Source organism: Rhinolophus hipposideros, assembly GCF_964194185.1.
Source record: "Rhinolophus hipposideros genome assembly, chromosome: 7".
Classification (NCBI taxonomy): Eukaryota; Metazoa; Chordata; class Mammalia; order Chiroptera; family Rhinolophidae; genus Rhinolophus; species Rhinolophus hipposideros.
The window spans coordinates 55,900,437-55,924,816 of NC_138053.1; the positions used below are offsets into that span (position 1 = coordinate 55,900,437).

The 24,380-nt window shown below is 35.8% G+C and overlaps 2 protein-coding genes across 9 annotated transcripts in view; one reads left to right on the top strand and one right to left on the bottom strand.

The window, feature by feature from the left end:
• CCDC125 (coiled-coil domain containing 125) overlaps positions 1 to 11,284 on the top strand; it is a 32,348-nt gene extending 21,064 nt beyond the window's left edge. The window contains exons 11-13 of one of the 6 annotated variants that reach the window (XM_081054572.1): positions 1,638 to 1,768; positions 2,503 to 5,200; positions 5,391 to 6,533. In XM_081054572.1, coding sequence (XP_080910698.1) covers positions 1,638 to 1,768; positions 2,503 to 2,805 — 434 coding nt within the window. In that variant the 3' untranslated portion in view covers positions 2,806 to 5,200; positions 5,391 to 6,533. Of the gene's footprint in view, positions 1 to 1,637; positions 2,010 to 2,502; positions 5,201 to 5,390; positions 6,534 to 8,675 lie in introns of those variants that run through there. The other 5 variants (XM_081054573.1, XM_081054574.1, XM_081054575.1 and 2 more) reach the window with 5 other exon arrangements.
• On the bottom strand, positions 5,954 to 24,030 carry CDK7 (cyclin dependent kinase 7). 3 transcript variants are annotated; one of them, XM_081054579.1, is made up of 12 exons: positions 23,836 to 24,030; positions 23,433 to 23,492; positions 20,445 to 20,478; positions 19,332 to 19,399; positions 17,997 to 18,065; positions 16,253 to 16,363; positions 15,010 to 15,128; positions 13,302 to 13,401; positions 11,126 to 11,212; positions 9,319 to 9,468; positions 6,835 to 6,982; positions 5,954 to 6,393 (listed from the first exon to the last, which is right to left on the bottom strand). In XM_081054579.1, exons 1-12 carry the CDS (start codon positions 23,899 to 23,901, stop codon positions 6,365 to 6,367), a joined length of 1,041 nt encoding a protein of 346 aa, XP_080910705.1. In that variant the 5' UTR covers positions 23,902 to 24,030; the 3' UTR covers positions 5,954 to 6,364. The 3 variants fall into 3 exon arrangements, with proteins under 3 accessions (XP_080910705.1, XP_080910704.1, XP_080910706.1); XM_081054578.1 differs by lacking the exon at positions 5,954 to 6,393 and having other exon boundaries at positions 6,622 to 6,982; XM_081054580.1 differs by lacking the exons at positions 5,954 to 6,393; positions 20,445 to 20,478 and having other exon boundaries at positions 6,622 to 6,982; positions 23,836 to 23,999.
• Positions 24,031 to 24,380: the final 350 nt, after the last annotated feature.

The following is a 24,380-nucleotide window of genomic DNA, read 5'->3' on the forward strand; positions in this document are numbered from 1 at the left end:
GATTACAATTGAAGTAGATCACCCAATATAAACAAAGTAGCTGTTATTTTTTTAGAAATTTTAGTTTCTCTAAAAGGTCAGTATTTCATTTGTCAATATTCAGTAGAATTCATATTACTTCCATTTAAAATTCCAATTTGAAACCATTTATCAGTCAAGAAAGATGAGTGCAGTTTATAAGAAGTTTAAATGTTTTAGTACTGAAATTCTGAGATGACTATATTTCTAAATATTTTCTAATATGTCAAAATCCATAATTCTAATTCTACCATTCCAAAATTCTCTCATTCTGAGACAAACTTCAGGGCTAATAAGAATCTTATATTATTATTTTTTAAACATTGATATTAATTAGTCATAATTCTTTTATTTTTTATTTTTATTGTATATATTTTTAATTTTATTGGGGAAGGGGAATAGGACTTTATTGGGGAACAGTGTGTACTTCCAGGACTTTTATCCAAGTCAAGTTGTTGTCCTTTCAATCTTAGTTGTGCAGGGCACAGCTCAGCTCCAGTTGCTGTTGCTAGTTGCAGGGGGCGCTGCCCAACATCCCTTGAGGGAGTCAAACTGGCAACCTTGTGGTTGAGAGCCCACTGGCCCATGTGGGAATCGAACCGGCAGCCTTCAGAGTTAGGAGCACGGAGCTGCAACTGCCTGAGCCACTGGGCCAGCCCCAAGAATCTTGTATTATTAAAAGTGAAACTTTTAATAGGAGATACCTATTTCGTTTGAAAATTTTCTTTTCAAACAGTACGTATTAGTAAAAGCAGACGGATCAAATGTTGTCAATTTAAGCTTCATGAACTAAACTTTATTCATCCCTTTGCTGAAATGGTAAATAGCTTGCAAGGGATAATAAAAACAAAAGTAGTAAACAAGAACCATGAAAGTAGGTAAAAGCAGATTATAAAAGCTATTTATTTAGAGTATTCATCAGGTGGAAGTTAGGGCAAAAAAAGGAAAATGTTTCTCAACTTTCATCCTTAAAAAGGCATTCCACATTGTCCTGAAATTAACTTCTAAAAGTTTTTCTGACATGAGCCATTGAGCAAATAAATATAGGCTAGGTATAGCCATAGGTACTACTATTATCATTCTAGAGGTGAGGAAATGAAGCTCAGAGAACTTTTCCAAGGTCATGCAGTTAGTAAGTGGCAAAGTAAGGATTCAAGTCCAGGTCTTTCTGGCTCTAAAGCAGTTTGCATGGTTCGGAGGCCACCTGTGGCCTGCAGTATTTTCAAATATTGTGGGTAAGTGGCTGACATTTAAAATTGGGAGATAGCACATACAGATCTGGACCTCTGGCTCCTCTGGAAGACTGAGATCTGCTAGCAGGGGCTGCATTCTCTCCTACGGGGAAGCCATGGTTGGGAGCTGAGGAGTGGTGTGCCCCAGTGGCAGGGCGTTGCTGCTTCTCACACTGTGGCCCTCTCCAGTGTTCACCATCCCAGCTCTAAGGCTGTGCTTTTCCAGCTGCACTGTACTGCCTACCTCATTTGTGCTGGAGGTCTCCTGAGGACAACCGACTGATTTAGGAAAGCATTAGCCTTGGTGCATACTTTCCTCTTCCTGGAAGTACTACATCAGTGAGTATCTTTTTATGCCTCAGTTGGATTTTCAACGTTCAATTTTAGGATCACTATCACAGAAGACTAAGAAGACCTTAGGGCGGAAACTATTGGATATGCTTCCTTCAGAAAACAGTTCTAAGAGGACTGAAGATCAGGATAATCCTCAGGAAGTCTTTAAGATGCTAATAGATCTGGTGGGTATCTTTGCTTTGTTAGAGGTTGTGGTTACACTCATCTTTTTGCTTCCTAGTACTCAGCTCCACTCTACATTTGCCTTTTATGCCCTTTCCCCTCTTGCAGAGTCATAATCTTCATCTCTTTAAACTCTCAGCATGTTCTTCCTGTCCAAGTTTAAAGCTCCACTTCTGAAAAGAGGGGGTTCTCTGTAATGAACTCCAGGTATCTCTGTCATCTGACAAGACCTTCTATTCAGGAATTTTTTATGTACTCAAGGCACTTCCTCAAACATTATGTCCTTGAATCATTACAAGCCTGAAATGTCCTGTTATCCCCATTTCATAGATGACTAAAGAGACTCATATTATATGAACATACTTATCTATAGAAGAGTGTTAAGTTATTTGTTTGCATATAAATATATAAACCATATATAACTTCAACATTCTTTTACAGAGATAATTAGTACATGTTGATTTTATATACATATACACACACAACATTTTTTCCCTTCTCTTCAGATGACAACAAAATTTTCAACAGAAGGAATGTTTTCTGTTCTTCCTTTTAAAAAAATGCTCAATAACATGTAGAATCATGCTTGGGTATCAGTGGACACCTAATTAATTTATTCATATTGACTGACTTGACAGATTGAATATTGAACATTCTGATAAAATATTCCCGACTATAGCTCTGTATTCTGTGATCTATTGACTAACTGGTACATTTTAAATTTTTGTGCATGCAGCTGAATGATAAAGAAGAAGCTTTGGCTCATCAGAGAAAAGTTAGTTACATGCTTGCTAGGGCATTGGAAGGCAAAGACTCAAAAAAAAATAGAGAAGAAAATCCTACGAAAGACAATTTTCCATTAAAAAATACCTGGCAGAAAACTTCAGAATTCTCTGCTTTGCGTGATCCTGTACATTCAAGCATTGAAATTTTTAATTCTGTGGGCTGCATTTGTTCAATCCAGCACCTTCATACAGATCAAAACTACACAAGAACTCTGAAAAGGTCCTTTTCTTTGCCATCAAATATCATGTTTTGAAGACAAACCGGTTGAAATTTGAACTGAGAGCTGTTTATATCAAGAGACTTTGAAAAAGGATTGTATAAATGTTGCTACATCTTCAGAAGTTGTGTTTTCTGGGTATTTCTAAATTTTAGGAGGCAGCTTAAATACTTTCTACAAGTGCTACAAGTGCTTTCTACAAGAAATGTATTAGTATTCTCTGTTGATGTATTCTATTTGTAAATTATATTACTGTATTTTATGGAATTTTCAGTATTTACCAACATCTTAAAAACAAATAGTGATTTCTTATTAGCTCAAGTGACAATATAATGTAAATTAGGCTTTAAGAAATAACAATGCCTAGGAGTGACTGAAATGTTAATTTTTGAAATACATCTATTTATCTTGTTTTATTTGTTTTTCTCAGGATTTTTCATTTTCCACGTAACAGTTTAAAAATAATTTCCTTAAGTTAACTTCAATAAAAAGTTACTATGGTGGGACTCTGGCAGAAGTATATTCAAAGTCATAGCTAGTTACCTTCATAGCTTCTTTTATTGTCAGAGTGGTGACATTTTATAGCCAAATCTACACAGAATGCTGGTACTCAGACCATTCTAAATTAACTTCTTGGTTTTGATACTGAATTTTAGGCCATTTTATTTTCTCTTTCTATAACTATTACATAAGTAATGATCTTTAATACCTTTTGGGAATATTGCTATATTAATAGCATTACAATTATGTCAAAGGAAATGTATTACTTTGTGAGCAATTATAATAAAACATCTAAGTATGATCTCTAGTGAAATGAAAAAGATATATGGCTACACTGAATACTACTACTTAAATACATAATAGGGTCATAAGGTAATAATATAAACCATTTATAGTTGTGTTAAAAGGAGAGCATTTAGCTGGCATTAGTAAATAATAATTAATAAAAGCTGAAAACTTAGCAAATACATTTTGTAAAAAGGAGAAATGATGAGAAACTGCTGTTACCAGATATTAAAATGTACTGTCCTGATAATAACATAAGCTACATTATTTAAAGTAGTGTCATACCAGCAGGGCAATGGAATAAGATAAAGACCATACACAGATCTAGTATATATAATAATTTCATATAAAATTAAGGGATTATTTAACAATACCAAACAGGAAGTGTAAAAAATCAAATTAAAAAAACTGGAAAGGTTATTTTTAATGTGTGTGTGTATGCATATATATAAAACAAACTCATATAAACTGATAAAATTTGTGATACTCTGACAGATGGACAGAGAATCTGTATCAATAGTTCATAAAAGACAGATTACATGTGGTTAGCAGACATGAAGATATATTCAGCCACAGAAATCAATGAAACAAATTATGAGATAGTCACAAAAGATTACAAAGATTATGTGAGTGCTAGAGATGATGTGAAACATACTTTCATAGTGTTGATGTATATATTTGAGACCCTGTATTCAATTTTTTTGAGTATATACTCAAGTGAAATTGCTGAATATGATAATTATATTTTTAATTATGTGAGGAAACATAGGTTTCCATATGGGCTGTACCATTTTACATTCTCAGCAACAGTATACAAGGGTCCCAATTTCTCCACATCCTTGCCAACACTTGTTTTTTTGTAGTAGCCCTCCTAATAGGTATGAGGTGGTAGCTCACCGTGGTTTTGCCTTACATTTCCCTAGTGATTACTAATATTCAGCATCTTTTTTATGTATTTACCATTTCCATATCACCTTTGGTAAAATGTCTATTCAATCCTTTGCCCATTTTTTAAATTGGATTTTTTTTAAATCGCTGAGCTATGAGAGTTCTTTATATATTCTGGATATTAACCCTTTATCTGATATATCATTTGCAAATATTCTTTCCCATTCCAAAGGTCGCCTTTACAGTGTTGATTATCTCCTTTGATGCATACAAGTTTTTAATTATGACGTCCCATTTATCTGTTTTTTGCTTTTGTTGCCTGTGCTTTTGGGGTCATATCCAGGAAGTCCTTGTCAAATCTAACGTCATGAAGGTTTTCCTTTAAAAGTTTTGATAGTTTTAGGTCTTTGATCCACTTTGAGTTAATTTCTGTATATGCTGTAGGGTAAGGGGCTTCTTCGTTTTTAAGAACTATTGAACAGCTACTGGACTATAAATTAATACAACTACTTGAGAAATATGGCAATATCAACACTAATTAAAAATGCACATGCATATAAATATTCCTTTATTAATAACTGTGAAAGAATGAAAATAACCTAAATGTCCATGTGGCAGAATTCTGAAGATGGCCCTCAAGATTCTCATCTAGGGATGGTCTAGGTACTGCCTGCCATCCAGAGATTTTTAAAATGTATGTAAAGTCCAAGTGAATTAACCTTAATATATAAACAACCCAATCAGATGAGCCCCCATTGTTTTTTAAAAAGCAGAGATTTCTATCTTGGTAGCAGATGAGGAAGCCAGACAGATTTTAGGTACTGTGGTTGGCTGAAGATGGAGTGCCACGTGACAAGGCACGTGGACTGCCTTGAGAGACAGACTCCTGGCTGACAGCTAGAAGGACAGGAGGCACGTGCATTAAAACGGCATGAGCTTGAAAGCAGATTCTTCCCTATCACCCCAGATAAGAGCCCAGTATGACTGACCGCTTGATTTCGGCCCATGCAAAAAATATAGTTGAGCAATGCCAGATAACTGACCTATAGAACTGTGAGCTAATAAATTTGTGTTAAGCTGCTACATTTATGGTAAATTTTGTACAGCAAAGGAAAAAAAGAACACAGTTCATAAATAGAGCATGGGTAAGTAGTGTTATATACATTCTCTCTCCACACACACACACACACACACACACACACACACACACACACGGTATTATATGGCAGTTAAAACAAACAAACTAGATTAATATATATTAACATGGAAGGAATTTAAAAGTTTTGAGTAAAAAATATTGCAGTATGAGACGTACAATCTATCACTCATAAAATGTTGAGACCCAAAACAATGCTGTGTATTACTATATGCACTCTTATAAAATAGTATAAAACCAATGGAAGACACACTCATTTCCTGAGTCATTCCCCTTTAAAGAGGGTGAAAAGGAAGAAACAGGATGGAATGACAAAGAGACCCCAATTTTATCTGTAAGTTTTTTTTTCTATTTAGTATATTAATATTTGTTAAGTCTGGGTAGTACACATTTGCTACATTACTACTACTATTTTTCTGTTTTTAAATACTACCCCTGCTACTACAAATTTGTGATGCTATATATATGGGTCAGATCATGAAAATAACTGATAATTATTTTTATTAAGATTTCCTTAATGCAGTCTTAATTCTACATTTCAGAGAATCGAACTTATTTTACTTTTGCACTTTAATCAGAAAAGTCAGAATTAAGTTTGTTTTAAAATACATTTAATAAAAATAACTCAGTTTTATATATTTTACATGTGTAGAATATTTACAAATTCCTTCTACAGCATTTACTTAATGTTTTTACTATTTTTTCAATATTTGCCTTTTTGACTATTTCCTTCAGTAGTAAAATACTGTCCAGTGGTATCTATTACTAAAAAATTAGCTTCTTGGGCAATCCTCCTGGGTGAGAAAAAAAAAAAATTAGGTTGTTCATATTTAATCTATGGCAATTTTAACCAGTCATTCCAATTACATTTACTTTACTTATTTTGATTTTCCAATAGCACTCGTTAAACATTAAGCATAGGAATTTATGAAGCATAGGAAATTCCAATAGGAATTTATGAAAAGAATAAGGTACACACTGACAGTTGTAGTAACTCTGAGGTATACTCAAAAGTGCCCTCGTCCTTTTAAAGACCAGGATGTAAGTATTCTCAACGGGAGCAAATAAAGCTAAAATTAAAATATCACATTCTATCTACTTTATATAATTTAAATTTATAACAAGTAAGTAGCTCACAATCTACATTTTTTAGCTGTCCTTCAGTCACTAGCCACTTATGAGCCATTTGGAGTTTTCTGAATTCACTTGACTTTCTATAAAAATCAGAGTTTTACCTTGTTCCAAGGCCTCTGTTCTCTTCCGTTTTGTCGCCAAAGATGGATTTGTTTGCTCCTTTAAAGTTTCCACTGGACAGTTTGGTCTTGGCAGCTGACATCCAGGTGTTGGCCCTGGCCGATTACTGAAATATTTAGTTTTCAAAGCCTTTAAAAGAAAAGATACCAAAGAAAGTAAGCTAAGTGAATATCTGAACTGTGTTTAAGAAAATCTAACCTCCGAAATTATTTGGAACATTAAATATATTATGTGAATACCCCTGCTCCCAAAACAAAATTAATTTAAAGTATTTGGACATGCAAATTACTACAAATAAGTATCTAGCATCTTAAGATTGACTGATAATTCCAACCGAATGTAAGAAAGACACTATCTCCTAATTTTTCCACAATTAATCTATAATATGAAATGTCCTTAGTAAAATATTGTATAATTCAGCTCTCTATATATTATGGGCTCTACAGTTCAAAAAATGAGAAAATTGCTGAAAAAGAATTTCCAAGTTTATTTGTCACAATATCTATATGTATTCTAATTCCAAATCATGTAAATATAAATCATTAAAAATAAAGCTTTTTAAAAGATACAACAGGTTGTAAACAAGAGATTAAAATCCAATAATCTACTGCAAATTGATAGAAACTTTACTTGAAAGGAATGGCCCAAGGTTATTTCTATCCACTATCAGTTCAATGATCTGTAACATTCTGAGTTTACTTCAGTCCAAAAATTCCAATAAAAATGCCAGTTTTATTCTAAATGACAATTTCATCAAATTCATACTTGACTTGCAGCACAGTGCTGTTTAATAGCCACAATAATTTAAGATATTTCCTTTTGGATAATCCTTTTAGGAACAAAAAGAAGTCCATATTCAAGCATTTCCCCCCTAATATTATTTGAAGTAATGATTTAGAGATTCCTTACTTCAAAAGAGTGTCATTTGTCAAGTATTACTTCCCAATCATAGCAGTTCACTAAGTAAGCTAATTCCGAACTACATAGAGATCTGAGTCTCATTCCAACTTTGAGAACCAAAACCCATTTTTAATTCATTCTATCAAAATACAACCCAAATCAGTTATCACAACTACTATCTTTCTGTAAGTTTTGAGTTCTATTAATGAAACAACTTTCTGGATAATCTGACCTGGTCCCAAGTTTCTTATGATGGAGATAATATGTATATACCGTGTTTCCCGAAAATAAGACCTAGCTGGACAATCAGCTCTAATGCATCTTTTGGAACAAAAATTAATATAAGACCCAGTATTATATATATTACACTACATTACATCACACTATACTATACTATACTACATTATGTTATATAAGACCGGGTCTTATAGTAAAATAAGGTAAGGTCTCATATTAATTTTTGCTCCAATAGATGCATTAGAGCTGATTGTCCGGCTAGGTCTTATTTTCGGGGAAACATGGTTTGTATGGGTGAAATGGTAACGAGTTACTTGTCTGAAATTAGAAGAGTAATTCTAATGGTAAAATGTCTAGCAGGTATGTATTAATACAGCATGGACTAAAACGAGGCTTATAGAATTAAATGCATTAAACAGTGATCTAATAGTCTATAATAAACTTAAGTGAAAAAAAATCCACTTTGTATCCCTGATATATTGTGCATTAACATATTTTGTTAGGTCCGAAAACTTGCCTTTTTATTTTAATCAGTCTTTCTTTCTGAAGCCAGATCACTGCACTGTGTTGCATTTTTACATATCTTTGTCACAATTTTAGGTGTTTGTGACTCTACCCTTTATCGTGTGTGTGCCTGTTTTTAAAACAAAAAAAATGTTTTTTTTTCCCACCTCCAAATCTACAGGGCTTATATTTTTGTGTTCGATAACATTTCTCCCTTCTTTATAAAAGCAGATACTCTGGATCTCCCAAATTTTTGAGTTTGATTGTTATTTCCCTTAAACAACTGTCAGTTTCAGTGTTTGTTCTATTTAGAATATCTTTCAATCTCTTGTAAATACACAATTGTATCGGACTATACCATTTTCTCTCCATTATCACTGACTGACAATGACCAGTCAGTCATTGTATTTTATGGGAAACAAAACAAAACACTTTTGGCATTAGGCTTAGCACAAGATTTAAATTAACACATAACTGTTTAATTGAAATATACCAGTGTCTTAACATATACAAACCTTGTTATGTTTTCTTACCTAAATTGACTACTTGAAAGCCAATTAATTATGAAATTGATATGCATATATATATTCCTAAGTATGAGTAACGTCTCCTGTAGCTGTGTTTGCATGATTTAATTTAACACCGGTCTAAATAGTGCTTATAGCTTGGAGAAAAAAATTGTTATTCCTTAAAACAAAACAAAAACATCTTTCCAGTATTTAAAGAATATTAGAAAATCTTATGAAATTCTATTTTTATTTTATCAATGCTACAGTTAAGATTATCCTCGTATCTTCTAATATAAGAAAGATATGTTAAAATACCTGTGAGGCTGTAATTCGAGTACACGGATTAAATAAGAATAAGCCTTGGATGAGAGCTAGCAAGTCATCTCCTGCTGCAATGAAGATGTGTTGTAACGGGATTCCAGGAAAACTCTTAAATGTCACGAAATCTGGAAGACTACACATGTCCTGTAAAAACATTTTTATAATTCAAACTTAAGTAAAGGGTTGAAAGGTATATAGATCTCAAATGAAGAAATAAAACTGTCATATAGATATAATGGTCTATGTAGAAAATCCCAAGAAACCCATTTAAAAACTGCTAGAATTAGTAAGTAAAGCAAGATTGCAAGACATAAAATTAACATACAAAAATCAATTGTAGTTCTACATGTTAGCAATGAACATGTAGACACTGAAATTTTAAAAATGCCATTTAGAATCACTCAAAAACAATGAAATACTTAGATGAAAATCTAACAGAGCATGTGTAGGACTCATGCTGAAAGCTACATAACACTGATGAAATAAATCAAAGTTCTAAATAAATGGTGAGAGTTGGAAGATTCGCCACTGTAAAGATGTCGTTTCTCCTCTAATTTATATACAGGTTTAATGCAATTCTTATCAAAATTCTGGCAAAATTATTACACAGATTATTCTAAAATTTATACAGAAGGCAAAGGAACTAAAATAGCTAAAACAACTCTGAAAAAGAACAAAAGTGAGAGGAATTAGTCTGCCTGATTAAACTATGGTATTGGCAGACGGATAGATATAGATCAATGGTACATGAGAGAGAACCCAGAAACTGATCTACACAAATATGCCCAACTGATTTTTGACAAAGGTGCAAGGTATTCACTGGAAGACAGTCTTTCCAACAATTGGTACTGGAGTAATTGGACACACACGAGCAACAAAAAGAGTCCTGACTAAGTCTTACATCTCATGCAAAATAAACTCAAAAAGGGTGACAGCTATCAATAAATGATATCAACAAATGATAGCTATTAGGGCATGTTTTACAGTTACAACATATACCAAACTTTCAGTTAGAAAGTTGAGGAAGTAATAGCACATAAGAAACTCCTTATACTGAATTTCAGCTTCAGATAATTTCTCTGCAGTTTTAACCAGAAGGTAAAAAATCTGATTAAAATTTCTCTTTTCTAGTACTTATTTATGCCCCAGGAGACAGAAAGGAAAATAAAAAGGTCTAAATTTTAATTTATGCATAAACAAGTGAGAATATTTTACTAAACATATATATAAAATTTAGCAACTTAAATTGTAAATTTTACCAGACTATTTCTTTTTTGTAGACAATGGGTGAAAAAATAATACTGTACTATCTTAATTGTGTTAATGAAAATTCTATAAATAACCTAAACCCATCCATCAAGACGATGTTGATAAACTAACATGAAAATGAAATATGCAGCTGTTAAAAAAGAAAAGGTCAGTAATAAATATTGAGTAAAAAGAGTATTTTGGTTGCCAAAAAAATTATATGGTGGATCCCATTTTTGTTAAAGAATGAGACAGAAAATGCAACTCTATGTATGTATGTGTTTGTGTGTATATTCTCATAGCAAGGCTTTATACCAAATTAATAGTAATTAACCCTATTACGAGGGTTGAGAATTACTGGGATGAAGGAAGAGCTATATATACATAGGAAGCTGGATGGTATATCAGTTTTAACTTTTACTTTGTATAAGTTTTGTAATGAGTTTTCATTACTAGTAAATTAAGACAATGCATACATTTCTTTAAGTAAATTCACATGACAACACTATATAGAATCCTAACTAAATTTCAAAGAAAATGTATAAAGGCATACAGGCCACTGTTCCTCAGTTGGTGTGCCCAAAGTTTCAAATATTCTCGTTAGCTGATCAAGGTCTGAATCTCCTGGCAGAAAAGGAACCTGAAAGAAAGTGAGAGGCAGATATTCCAAGGTGGTTTGTGATAGTTGTTATGCAAATAAACCTATAAATTTAAGAAGAAAAACTAAACTGTAATAAAGATTAAAATGTAATCTGAGGTATACTGGATGTGGCATTAGATCCTGCCATTGCTAACCCAGTAAACGGCACCACACTGCCCATTTTATTCACTCCCTAAATCTATAATAAATACTTACCATGTAGTAGGCACTGTGCTAAGCCCTAGGCATTCAAACAAGGGAACAAGACAATCCCCACTCTCCCCCTGGGGTGTGGTGATACAAGGAAAGGGGCTTTTACACAATGATGCATTCAGTGGGAGTACGGGATCCTAGCTCACACAGAAATAGCACCAAACCCACTCCACACAGGTCAGAGAAGGCCTCTTAGAGGAAGCAGTGAAAGCTGAAGGATAAAGAAGAATTAGCCAGAGGAAAAGTCTAAGATGGAGGAAAACTATTTTAGCAAAAGGGCAGGTCAAAAGATGGGAGGTAAGAGAACACATCTATATCAATCTTAAACAATTTATTAGCAAATGCTTTCTTTGAAGAGGTATACTGGAAAACTTTAAAAGAGGATAAATAATTACAAGTTAAAAATTAGCAAGCTGGTAAGAAATTATGCCAAACCAAATTTGCCTCTAGTTGGCATTCTTTTCTGTACACTTTCAGCCTTCTTTATTTCTGGCTTCGTATCTTCTGACAGAATGTCATAGGCATTTCCTAGTTTCAAAACTTGCATTCGTACTGTTTTTTTTTTTAAGAGGCAATTTCTGAGCGGGAGAGATTTTTGTCCTGCCGTCTTAAAAATCCTTGAGACATAATTATTGCTGTATATGAAAATGTCTTCATTGTATTAAGTATCAATGCAATAACGACCACGAAATCCACTGATATGTATGAGCAGGTACTGGGTCTAGTATGTAACCCAAGATAGACTATTGCTTTTTCCCTAGAGATGAATAACTATTTCTAATTTCCAGTTAGTAATTTGAATAACTAAATTTAAGAATATGCATAGCATGTAAACACTCATATGGTAGCTCTTCTACAACCTCAGTCTTAACAGCTAATGATCTTAACTGACTTTCATCTGTTACATGTAAGATATGGGTTAGTGGGTTATACATATTTAGTTACGACAACCGTACAATACTCATGTAACATCCACATACTAGTACAGATTCTCAAATGTGTACTTGTGGTAAACTCTGTGCTCTTGAGGAGCAGAATTGCCATGCCAGCTGATTCACAGGACCCAATACTAACACAGGGATTACTATTCAAGTCTAAATGTGAGGGTTTCTTCCATAAGCACCCAGAGGGATGAGCTTATCAAAATGATGCGTAGAACTTACACTAAATTAAAAAAGATGTTTAAGAAGGTATTTTCTGTGTTCAAGGAAATAAATAACTACATTTTTGTGTTTTAGGTTCACATTTCTTTAAATACACATGGCTTGAGGAGAGGCTAGAATCTGAAATGTAGGGGGGAAAAAACTCACCTTCAGAAGGATTCCCCAATATTCCTTACCCTTCATCAATCAGACGGGCTAACCTAAACTTTATACAGTACAAAAGTTCATCCAAACACATTTAGTTATTGTAGAGATATTACCATAGTATAACCCAATGAGGGTTTTATTATAGTTATTTCAGAACACAGAAATGATCAATAATAAAACCTTTGTTGTCCTAAATAGGAGGTGTTTTCATCCCACATTAGCATTAATAAAAAGTTTGCATTATGGTTCAAGCCGTTGTTCAGTTGTTCACAACAGCTCACGGCATGGCAGCCCAGCTCCAGAGCTGTTGTTCACAATCTTAGCTGTAGAGGGTGCAGCTCACTGGCCCATGTGGGAATCGAGCCGGCGATCTCGGCTTTAGGAGCATGGTGTTCCAACCACCTGAGCCACCGGGCCGGCCTGATTTTTTTCTTTTAATTGGTCTGTTTTAATTAGGCTTTTTGTTGTTAAGAATGGTGCTCCTCCCTGGGAAGATAACTGTTACACAAATTATAAAAAAAATAACTATAACAATATTGAGGTATGTACTGCAATTCAAGACTTACCCTTAGAAGCAACTCTGCTAATATACAGCCAACAGCCCACATGTCCACACCTACACCATACATTCTAGCTCCAAATAGTAACTCAGGGGCCCGGTACCACCTGAAGAACAAAGAAATATTGTCATTTTATAATGGAATTATTAAAGTATTCCTTAAGGAAAACACTTCAGTGAAACATCATCTTACTGATGAAATTCACTTTTATGGATATATTAACTTAAGAAAAATTGGCTGTAAAACCAAGTAGTTCTGTGTTGCGGACAGCACATTAAATACATCCTTGGTCCATTCACTCACACTTTTTTAGATCATTAACACCTTCTTTCTCCTGAATCGCTCAGCACCATCTTTCTTCTCAGCTGATGACCTTGCTTCCTACTTTACTAAAAAAAATACAAGTCATAAAAAAAGTTTTCTGCAGACTCACCTACAGTCATTTGTACTCACACAATCTGCCTTCCCATCTGTAACTAAAGATGACTATCCTTGACTGTTTTAAAAAGCCAGTCCCTCAACTTGGACACTAGATACCACGCTCACTTGCCTATTTTCAAGGATATTGCTTCTGCAAGTCTTTCCTCTTTCTTGTATATTAACTTTTTTGTTCTTTACTAAACTATTACCACCAGTGTACAAACATACCATTATTTCTCTGGCCTAAAAATGAAACTAAAAGCCAAAGAAACAAACAACAAAAATGTCTTTAGACCCTACCTCCCCTAACAGCCCTCCTCATTCTCTGGTTCGTCTGAAGAGTTGTCCTTACTGTCTTCAATTCCTCTCCTTTCATCCTCTCACTCTTTTCAATCACGCTTTCACCCTACTACTCCACCAAAATTTCTCGTCAAGGTTAATAATGATATCCACATCACTAACACATTAATTCTCAGTCCTTATTTTAACTCGACCTATTGGTAGCATTTGATTGGGATGAAGAAAAAATACGAGAAATTGGTAGATGAAAAGCACTGTATACAGTGCTCTTCCACGTGGGTCCGTTTTCCTGAGTTCGTGAATGATGGGCTTAATCTTTGCAGCAATTACATGAATATCCCTTACTTCTTACTCAGGGCGCAGGTGACTGATACTCAATGAGATCTCTTTGGAAGGTGACAAAGTCATTTAAAGGGATAGAACAAAAAAGATAGTCTCAGATCCTTAAAAGACTCTTGGAAATTAAAAAAATACCATCCTGATAAGATTTATAATATCTACTGTCCCCATCTACTTAATGTGATGTTTAATTTTTATACATAAAAAGCATAAACAGAAAATACAAGTATAATAATGATGTTAAAAATACAAATATTAATAATGCACTGCTTTGTTTCAGAGAATTTTCATTCACACTGAACGGTATAAAATATGGAATCAGGACTGACCAATAAAATAAACGTAGCCCCCCCCCCCTAAATCAAGTGATTATGTAAAATAGCCACGGAAGTTCCCACCTACCTAACTAAAATGTAAAAGAATAAATTAGTCCCAAAAGTTACTAGGTAAATGTCTGAGGACTGAGTTAATTCAACTGTTTGAAAGAAGGGCTGTATTTTTTTTCATTGTGTTAAGATATGCATAACATAAAAAGGGCTGTATTTTTAACAAAACACCAACAATTCCTGAAATCTGTCAAGAGAAGCCAAATGATGCTCATTTGTGATTACCACACTGTAAAATATAAGCTTGCAGTTATTTAAGGGTTTCTTACCTTGTTACAACCTGATGTGTATAAGCTCGATTGGGGCTCCCAAATGATTTGGCCAGGCCAAAATCTGCCAGCTTAAGAACTCCATTTTCATCTAGCAACAAGTTGTTTGGTTTCAGATCCTGTATCGTGGAGGTTTTAAACAAACAAGTAAGCAGTGTGGGAGAAACTACTATAACAATACATTTAGTTGGCTTAACTTTAAACTTAGTAAAAACACGGTTATACTCCAAATTAAACAACAATCAGTATTTTTTTCATTGATGTAAAAATCCTATCAAAGCAAAACAAGATTGGTCATATTGTCTAGTGAGACCTTGGATCAAGTTGTCTAATTTCACTAGATTTCAATTTACCTACTTTACAGGGCTGCTGTGAGGATTAACTTTTCTATGAAGAGACTGGTGTAATGACTGGCTGATAGTAAGAGCTCGGTAAATAGTTGCTGCTATTAATTTAGTAACAATACATATATATGAACTTTGAAAAATAAAAACATTGCACATTTAGAAAGGATGAGTAACATATTATTAAAATCTATGCTAAGAAGATATTAGCAATAACCAAAAAGGGATTCCAAATTTAAGGTATGAGAATTACTAACCATAAATTATATATTCTTAACTACTGACTTAAATGGGGTACCTAAGATCATCTGTCTGTCTAAATTCTCAGTCTCTTCCAAATGTTCAGAACAATGACTCAACCATTTCAGAAATTTTACTTCATTACTTCATAGAATTTTAGACTACTAGGAATATTATTTTTCTAAAAGGCAAAAGAAGGATGCCCCTTTCTGATGATAATAGCACTCAACATTCCTTTGGTATTTTAGCATTGTATAATTTAATCAAGACCCTCACCGTCTTTTTCCCCCCTATAACAATTGTATAGCACAAAGAACAATAAACTTAAAGCCAAAAGATTCAGGTTCTAATGCTGTTAGTTATCAGCTACTGATCTTGAAAATATATATAACCTTGGTCAAGTCACTTAGCAATTTAGCTCTACATCTATGAAAAATATTAAGGACTGGGTCTCTTCCATTTCTAAATTTCACATAGTAATTTAGAATCCTTAGAATACCACCTCGTGGAACAACTGAAGGGAACACACAAAGGGAAAAGGGATAAAATAGTCCAGCTGTATCTTTCTTTAACAATTTACATATTCAGACCATTTATGTAATAAACTACATTAAACTTGACAACATAAAGAAGCAATCACACTTGGTTAAAAAGCTTACCCTATGTAGAATCCAATGTTGATGTAAATATTCTAACCCTTGAAGAGTCATCAACATGTAGGCTTTGATGTGTGACGGTGTCAGCACAAGACTATTATCCTTTATTATAACCTGTAAAGCAGGTATACAATATACCACTAACTTTATTATTCTAAATAAATGCCACCATATAAAACAATTTACACACATAAAATGAATTTATTCATACAGGAAAATCTTAAGAGAGGTTGCCTAACTCCTCAGGAAGCATGTCAGAATTTCCAGTCATGTGAATAGGGAAAGTAGCTTTGCTTTGGAAAGAAAGCAGTGCTTTGTCTATTACTGCTGTTTTCTCACTTGCCCCAGGATGCCCCTTCTGATAACAGCATTCAACATTCCTTTGGGAAATGCCCTATTCCTAGCTCAATCCACATGGTGAAAACTAGCCTGACCACTCCAGAGGGAAGCACGTGACTGACCCAAGCATAGTCAATCACCACGGTAGCCTGCTGTCCAGATTGGTTCAGGGATGGATATGATCCAAGCCCAGCCAATCAACCAGACCAAGTACTTGTGATAAAATCAAAAAGAACAAAGAACTTTCTTTCCTCAGCGATTATTAAACCCGAAGGATATAAGCCTGGAAGTACCTTGGCCACTATATTGAGAAATTAGGCCCATGAATGAAAGCAGAGAAGAAAATAGAGCGAGTTCAAGTGCAAGAGCCAGTTTATTCCTAGATTTATCAGTCATATAAGCTAAAAATTCCCATTTTCTTTTTAAAAATCAGATCAAATGTACCCTTTGTACAGTTCCATGAATTTTAACAAACATCCACTTGTGTAACCACCAGCATAATCAAGATTTAGTTTCATAACCCCCCCAAATTCCCTCAGGCCCCTCTGTACTCAATCCTTTGTTGTACTTCCAATCCCAACAACCATGGATCCGATTTCTGTCCTTTTAGTTTTGCCTTTTCCAGAATATCATATAAATGGAATCATACATCCTTTTGAACCTGGCTTCTTTTATTTAGTATAATGTATTTGAGATTCATCTATACTATTGCATATATTAGTTCATTTCTTTTTATTCCTGAATAGTATTCTGTTGTGTGAATATACCACAGTTTGTTTATATTTTCACTGGATGAAAGATATTTGCAGTGCTTCCACTTTGGGCGATTATGAATAAAGCTAAACATCTGTGTACCAACTGATCTGTGTACCAACTGTGTAGATATGTTATTATTTCTCTTTGATAAATACCCAGCAGTAGTATTGCTAGATCATACCTTAAATGTGTATTTTACTGTGTAAGAAAACTGCCAAACTATTTTCCAAAATGGCTGTACCATTCTCACCAGCAGCGTATGAGAATTCCAGGTGTTCCACTGTCAGTTTTTGAGATTCAATTAATTTAATGAAAAGCATAAGATCTTATTTTTCTCAAAAAGTAACTTGGCTTTCAAAAAGTTGAGATTCTGTGATATGGAAAGAAACTAAATTTTCAAAAGCCTAACAGTCATTTCTTTAGAAGTACAGGATAAGTTGGTAGATAAATGCTAATGAAATCTAAATCTTTGTATTTAACACTGGGAACATGGCTAAATGATTCAGAAGATCCTGGATTTAAGCATATATCCAGTTTTTAACAAAATTAAGCATTTTTTTGACCACTAGTATCTTCATAAGTAGAAAATAAATATGTAGGTTCTCTTTTGATGAACAAAGAAGAGAAATTCCTCTAGGAATCTTAATCTTACCTCTAGATCAGTTTCCATAAAATCAAAGACAAGGCTAATGTTAGATTTATGTCCAAAAGCATCAAGGAGCTGAAAAGCAAAATTGAAAATAAATAAATAAATAGACAAATAAATAAATAAACAAAAACGTGATTCTCTGTTAAATATTTGACAGTACTAGTCCAACAAAGTAATTTTTAAAAATTTAAACAAGCATTTGGAGTTGATAATTCCCTGTAAAGTTTAAGTATTTTTTTTGTGTAGGAATTAGTACTTTGAGGCACAAAAATACTAAACTTGATTATTTTTTAAAAATCATTTACCTCTCCCCCCAAATTCTGGGAGTTATAATTAAGAAATGACTTATGAAAACCTTACCCTAGACACCAATTCAGAATAATTCCGACTTAAGAAAATTCTATAAATCACAGTAGCAGCTATCATTCATTGAATGAGTGCATTCTCTAAGCCAGGCACTATTCCAGGTACTTTACTTGTATTTAATTAGCTAGTCTCCCAACAACCCTCTATGGTAGGGACTATGGCACAGAACTGTGAGGGAACTAGACCAAGGTCTTACACATGCTAGAGCTCTCTAGGCTTCAAAGTGACTTCTGACAAAGTTAGCCTGTATGCCAACGTTTATTTTATCAGTTATATAGTTTTGTTTTTTTTTAAAGATTTTATTGGGGAAGGGGAACAGGACTTTATTGGGGAACAGTGTGTACTTCCAGGACTTTTTTCCAAGTCAAGTTGTTGTCCTTTCAATCTTAGTTGTGGAGGGTGCCGTTCAGCTTCAAGTTGTTGTCCTTTCAGTCTTAATTGTGGAGGGTGCAGCCCAGCTTCAGGTCCAGTTGCCATTGCTAGTTGCAGGGGTGGAGCCAACCATCCCTTACAGGACTCGAGGAATCGAAATGGCAACCTTGTGGTTGAGAGCCCGAGCTCCAACCGAGTGAGCCTGAGCCGTCTGGGAGGCAGCTCAGCTCAAGGTGCCGTGTTCAATCTTAATTGCAAGGGGCGCTGCCCTCCATCCCTTGCAGGACACAAGGAATTGAACTGGCAACCTTGTGGTAGAGAGCCCACTGGCCCATGTGAGAATCGAACAGGCAGCCTTCAGAGTTAGGAGCATGGAGCTCTAACCGCTTGAGCCACTGGGCCGGCCCTATCAGTTACATAGTTTTAAAGACACTGTCTACAGGAACAATTTGGGCAGAAAATACATTTCAGCCTGATTAACTTTTAATCTTTTTTACAAGGCTTGCCTAGAACAATTCATTTTGTTGAGCCTTCAGTCAACATACCACATTCAAAAAAAGCAGGGTCCCAAATCCCAGAAACAACTTACATCATACTCACACCAATTATATTTGGATGACTTAGCTCCTGTAATAATTTTATCTCTCTTAAGGCTGTTCTGTTTATACCTACATAAAAAGACAAAGCAAAAAGTGAAAAACAATTCTCAAATCTCTCACAAACATTTTTTGGGAAAGGTTAGTCTCTCAGGAAAAAGCAATGAATTTTCTATTCTATAGAAAAGTCAGGGCTATTTTGACAAATTTAATGACATCTGTTTTTCTTTCATATTGCTCTATTTTTAAAATAGCTTACACAGACTATGCTAATTGCTGAAAAAAGTATTCACTTTACCTGTAGCATGTCAGATCTAAAGACTGCGTGAATAATATGTATAAGTGTACAGCATATAGACACGAAGTCAACAGATTCCCTTCTCTTGCCCTATGAATACTCACAGTAGATTCTTTATGCTAACAGCAGACGAATGATAAGATAGTATCTTTCTCAATGCAAAGGATAGAACTTAAAATTAAAAATAACAACTGGTGGGCCGGCCTGGTGGGGCAGGCAGTTAGAGCTCCGTGCTCCTAATTCCGAAAGGCTGCCGGTTCGATTCCCACATGGGCCAGTGGGCTCTCAAAAAAAAAAAATAAATAAATAAATAAAAAAATAACATCTGGTACTAGTTGTTACACAGACGATGGGTCCTTTTTATAGGACGCATTTCTTGATGTCTAAACAGGACTTAGCACTCTAGCAAACAAGGCTCTGGAAGAGGGATAAAGAAATTTTTTCCTTCATATATCTATTTCACAGTGAGTGAGCTTTGTGTACTTCCATCAAGGTGTATCCTGAATTTTCAAAGTAATTAGAAGCTCAGAAAAAAAATAAACAATGGCTTATAATATCTGAAACAATAATGAAGACAGCAAGACAAGCCACTAATAACCTTGCTGCCCTCCATTTACTAAGGTGATCTGAATGTTCTTCTCTATACCCAAATGGTAGAAATCACAAATATCCTGTCTCTATCCTGAGTCTATCTTTACTCTTCTGGGACCCTGCAATAACTCTATCCAGGACCATTGTTAACACCAATTAATACTTTGCTCATTTCCTCAGTGGGAATAAAAACCTTTCCTGTTCTGTCAAATAATACAAAATACTTACCATCTTTAGCTTCTGATCTATGTCCAAGTTTGATCTGGTAGAGGAAAATAAAACCAACACATTAAAAATGTGTTATTTAGATTTAATGCATATGTATAAAAATATGCATACACACACTTCAAAAACTTAGCTACAGCAAAAACATGTAACAACTCATGTAGTTAGTAGGCAGGAAGAGTGGGCATCATGAATCAGAAAGGCAAACGCAATGCAAGGATCAAGTACCTACCACTCCTTGTCCCTTAAGTTTTTGAATTACTTGTTCAAAACCACTCAAGAAATGATATAACCATATTATTTAAAGAAAAGGAAGTAAATACTAGAGGAAACAGTTGTAAGAGTTGAAAGTGATTGCTCTGAGGAGTGAAAACTAGGGGTAGGAGTCAGGCATGTTAAAAAGCCTTGCCCTACTAATTGCCTTTTCAAACCACAAAGATGTATTGTGGGTTAGGGGTTCAGAGTCATGTTGAAAGCTGACTGGTAGGAGGTGAGGTAAGGTAATAAATCATTTCTTCAAGTCTTGAGGACAGCTCTGATGTCTCTCTGCTTCCTCATTATATATATGCTCTGGCATCTCTGTCTAGTTTCACAGAAAAGTAGCCAGGGGGTTGTTTCAAACCTTTAGGGCTCTCAAGATCTGAAACATAACTTAAGTCGATATTATCTTTAGCTCAACAGAAACCCGTATCTTGTGATTCTTGGTCAAGGTATGCCCACTATTTCTGGCTGCCTCAGGGGGTTAATGACTAGTAAGGGAAAGGGCTACGGCTTACAGGACATGCTATGAAGAAACCGAATAGAGTGCTGGGGCTACATATTAAATTAAAACCATACATTCAATCAGGAATCTTGGGTTTCACTATGAGTCACCTTCAAGGAATAAAAGTCTATTCCAGAGAAACAGGATGGATTCTATCCTAACTTATATTTAAAGCAAGCAAGCAAGCAAACAAAACCCACTAGGACTTTCAGACAACTGTAGAACTCAATATGCCAACAGTTTGAAGAGATTATATCCTTCAGTGAAGTCAATACATTTCTAATGAGTGTCTACAAATGTACTAGCCATAGTCCTAAAGATAATTCGAGTGGAAGTAAACAATAAATTTATAGGTAAGAGGATTTCAGATTTTGATAAATTCTATGAAGATAGAGACATATGGCAAAGAACCCTAGGGAAGGATGGAGGCATGCCTCTTTTAGCTAGAGTGACCAGCAAAAGCTTCTAGGTGGAGGAGCTATTTGAGTGAAATCTAAATAAGGAATCAGCCATGCCAAGTTTTAGAGGAAAAATGTATTAGCCAGAAGGCAGAGCAAATGCAACGATACTGGAATTGGAATGAATTTAATGTGTTCAAGAAACAAAAAGGTCAGTTGGCTAGAATACAGCCAACCGGGAGTAGAACCTGAAAAGATAACTTGAGAAAGGGTTAGGAGATTAAAAAAAAAAAAAGAAATAAAAAGGGTTGGGAGAATTAAGGGTTTTACAAAGGAGTAGCTATAGTGCTGGGTTACAGAACATAAAATGGAAAACGAGATAAGTCAGAAAAAGTAAAGCAGATAACAATGGCAGGAATAATTGTGTCAAGGAAGAGACGGAACTAGGTGTTAAATGAATGAGGTAGATATGCTTCAAAGGAGTTAAGAGATTTTGAAGAAGAAACAGATTCAAAGTAGCAACAGGAACAAAGTAGCAATACAAAGGTGGAAGTCACCTACTTCAATAGGCCTTGAGATGTGAGAAAAAACAGCCTTTCCTTGAGGGTTATCGATTTTTTTTTAAAAGATTGTATTGGGGAAGATGAACAGGACTTTATTGGGGAACACTGTACTTTCAGGACTTTCTCCAAGTCAAGTTGTTGTCCTTTCAATCTAGCTGTGGAGGGCGAAGTGCAGCACCAGGCCCAGTTGCTGTTGTTAGTTGCAGGGGGCAGAGCCCACCATCCCCTGTGGGAGTCCAGGAGTTGAACTGGCAACCTTGTGGTTGAGAGCCCACTGGCCCATGTGGGAATCGAACCGGCAGCCTTCGGAGTTAGGAGCACAGAGCTTCAACCGCCTGAGCCACCCGGCCAGCCCGGGGTTATTGATTTTTGTAGTACGGGAAAGGGCAATCAACCTGGCAGCAGGACTTAAATCCTAGCTTTAGCAATTACTATCCATCTGTATCATCTTGAAAGTCACCTACAGTGTTTTCCTGAAAATAAGACCTAGCCGGACCATCAGCTCTAATGAGTCTTTTGGAGCAAAAATTAATATAAGACCCGGTCTTATTTTACTATAAGACTGGGTATAATATAATACTGGGTCTTACATTAATTTTTGCTCCAAAAGACGCATTGGTCCAGCTAGGTCTTATTTTCGGGGAAATACGGTACTTTCTCAGCCTCAAGTACCTGAAGTGTGAAATAGAGAGATTTACTTTACCTATTTCCGCAAGGCTGCTTTGAGGGTTAAACGAAAAAATGTAGGTGAAAGTGCCTGGCACATAAAGTTAGCTAAATACCGCCTAAGTGTTTTGAATGAATGTAAGTGAAAAAGCTACTTAAATCATTTTAAAAAATGCACACACATCAATGTTGTTCATGTTGGTGAAAGCCTTTCATGATCAATCTGTACACTGAAAGTACAGATATGATAGATACACAGAGCGGATGCAGGTGAGGCAGAAATAGGGAAGATCATGACATTAAAGAGTTGAGGACCCCGCAGATGGGCAGTCCTCATCCCCTTTGCCAGAGGCTGAGTTGAATAAAGCAAACAACATACTGCTTCCTTTTCCTTTCAATTAACAGAAAAAAATAGTTCAATTCGAGCTCCATTTTGGAACACAAGACACTACTAAATTCTTCTCCCTATGAAAACGCGACATACGTAATTCATTAGCAGCACACGGTCAAGATTAGTAAAACGGCCATCCACCAGCGCACACAGATCTACTTTTTAAAAGAGACTCAAAAAAAAAAAAAAAAAAAAAACCCTGTAACTCACTTTCTTAATGGCGACTATTTGGTTGGTGTTCTTGTCTCTGGCCTTGTAAACCGTGGCAAACTAGAGAAAAAACAGAAATAACGTAAGTTTGTTTTCGTGTCCGCCTTTTTTACTTTAGCTTTTGGGAAGCAAAGAACCCAGGGTTCGTGGAGCGGACTTTCGGCGGCTTGAAACGTACAGGTCGTCGGGCTGTCCACGTCCCGTTCCTTTCTATCATTCAGAAAGGAGAAGGCCGCTCAGGGCTCATCTCCAGGGTGCGGAGGGGCAACAGCTGCCTCTGGGCAGCTCGGCCAAAGAGGACGAGCAGCCAGGCCAGTCCTCTGGCTTCCACGAGGAAACCCGGGAAGGCGTGAGGCTGCGCCGCGGGCTCCGCTCGGCACCCCCGAGTCCCCGATAGCCTCACCTGGCCCTCCCCGAGGAAGTCCAACTTTTCATAACGCTTTGCTCGCGACTTCACGTCCACAGCCATTTGTCACGCGAATTCCGACTCCAGCTGAAAAGGGCGAGCTCCCAAGACAGCAGGAATTTAAAGCTACCTTAAAGCCTCCAACAGCCACTTCCGTTCACTAGGCTCCGACGCGTTGTTAGCTCCGCCCCCACTTCCGGGATGGGCGTGGGGGCTGTTAAATAAGTCCCGCCCGAGCCCACCCAATAGAAGGCGGGGATCGTTGGCTTTTTCCGCGCCGCTCCCCGCCCTGTCACGTGACCGCCCCGGTGGGGCCGGAAGTGGGGTAATTTCGATGGTGGTCACCTGTGTCATTTTTTTACCTTTTTAATTTAGGTATTTTCTTCACTACAGGGGACCGGTCAGCGTTCTATGATGTTCTGAGTTCGGGATTTGCTAGGTATGTGTAAGTATGACAGGGTTGGTCCGCCTGATTTCTCTTTCTGGTTCACGCTCGAGGGTTCTGTCGCACCGTTACTATGGACGCCTAGCCCGGCAATCTC

Bases quoted from the DNA above. Each gene is read 5' to 3' on its own strand.
- CDK7 (XM_081054578.1), bottom strand. From the start codon at position 23,901: ATGGCTGTGGACGTGAAGTCGCGAGCAAAGCGTTATGAAAAGTTGGAC. The intron at 23,493-23,835 runs GTGAGGCTATCG...TTTTTTCTCTAG, and splicing joins ACTTCCTCGGGGAGGGCCAG to TTTGCCACGGTTTACAAGGC. The intron at 9,469-11,125 runs GTATGCCTTTAT...ATGTTTTTACAG, and splicing joins CAACTGAGGAACAGTGGCCT to GACATGTGTAGTCTTCCAGA.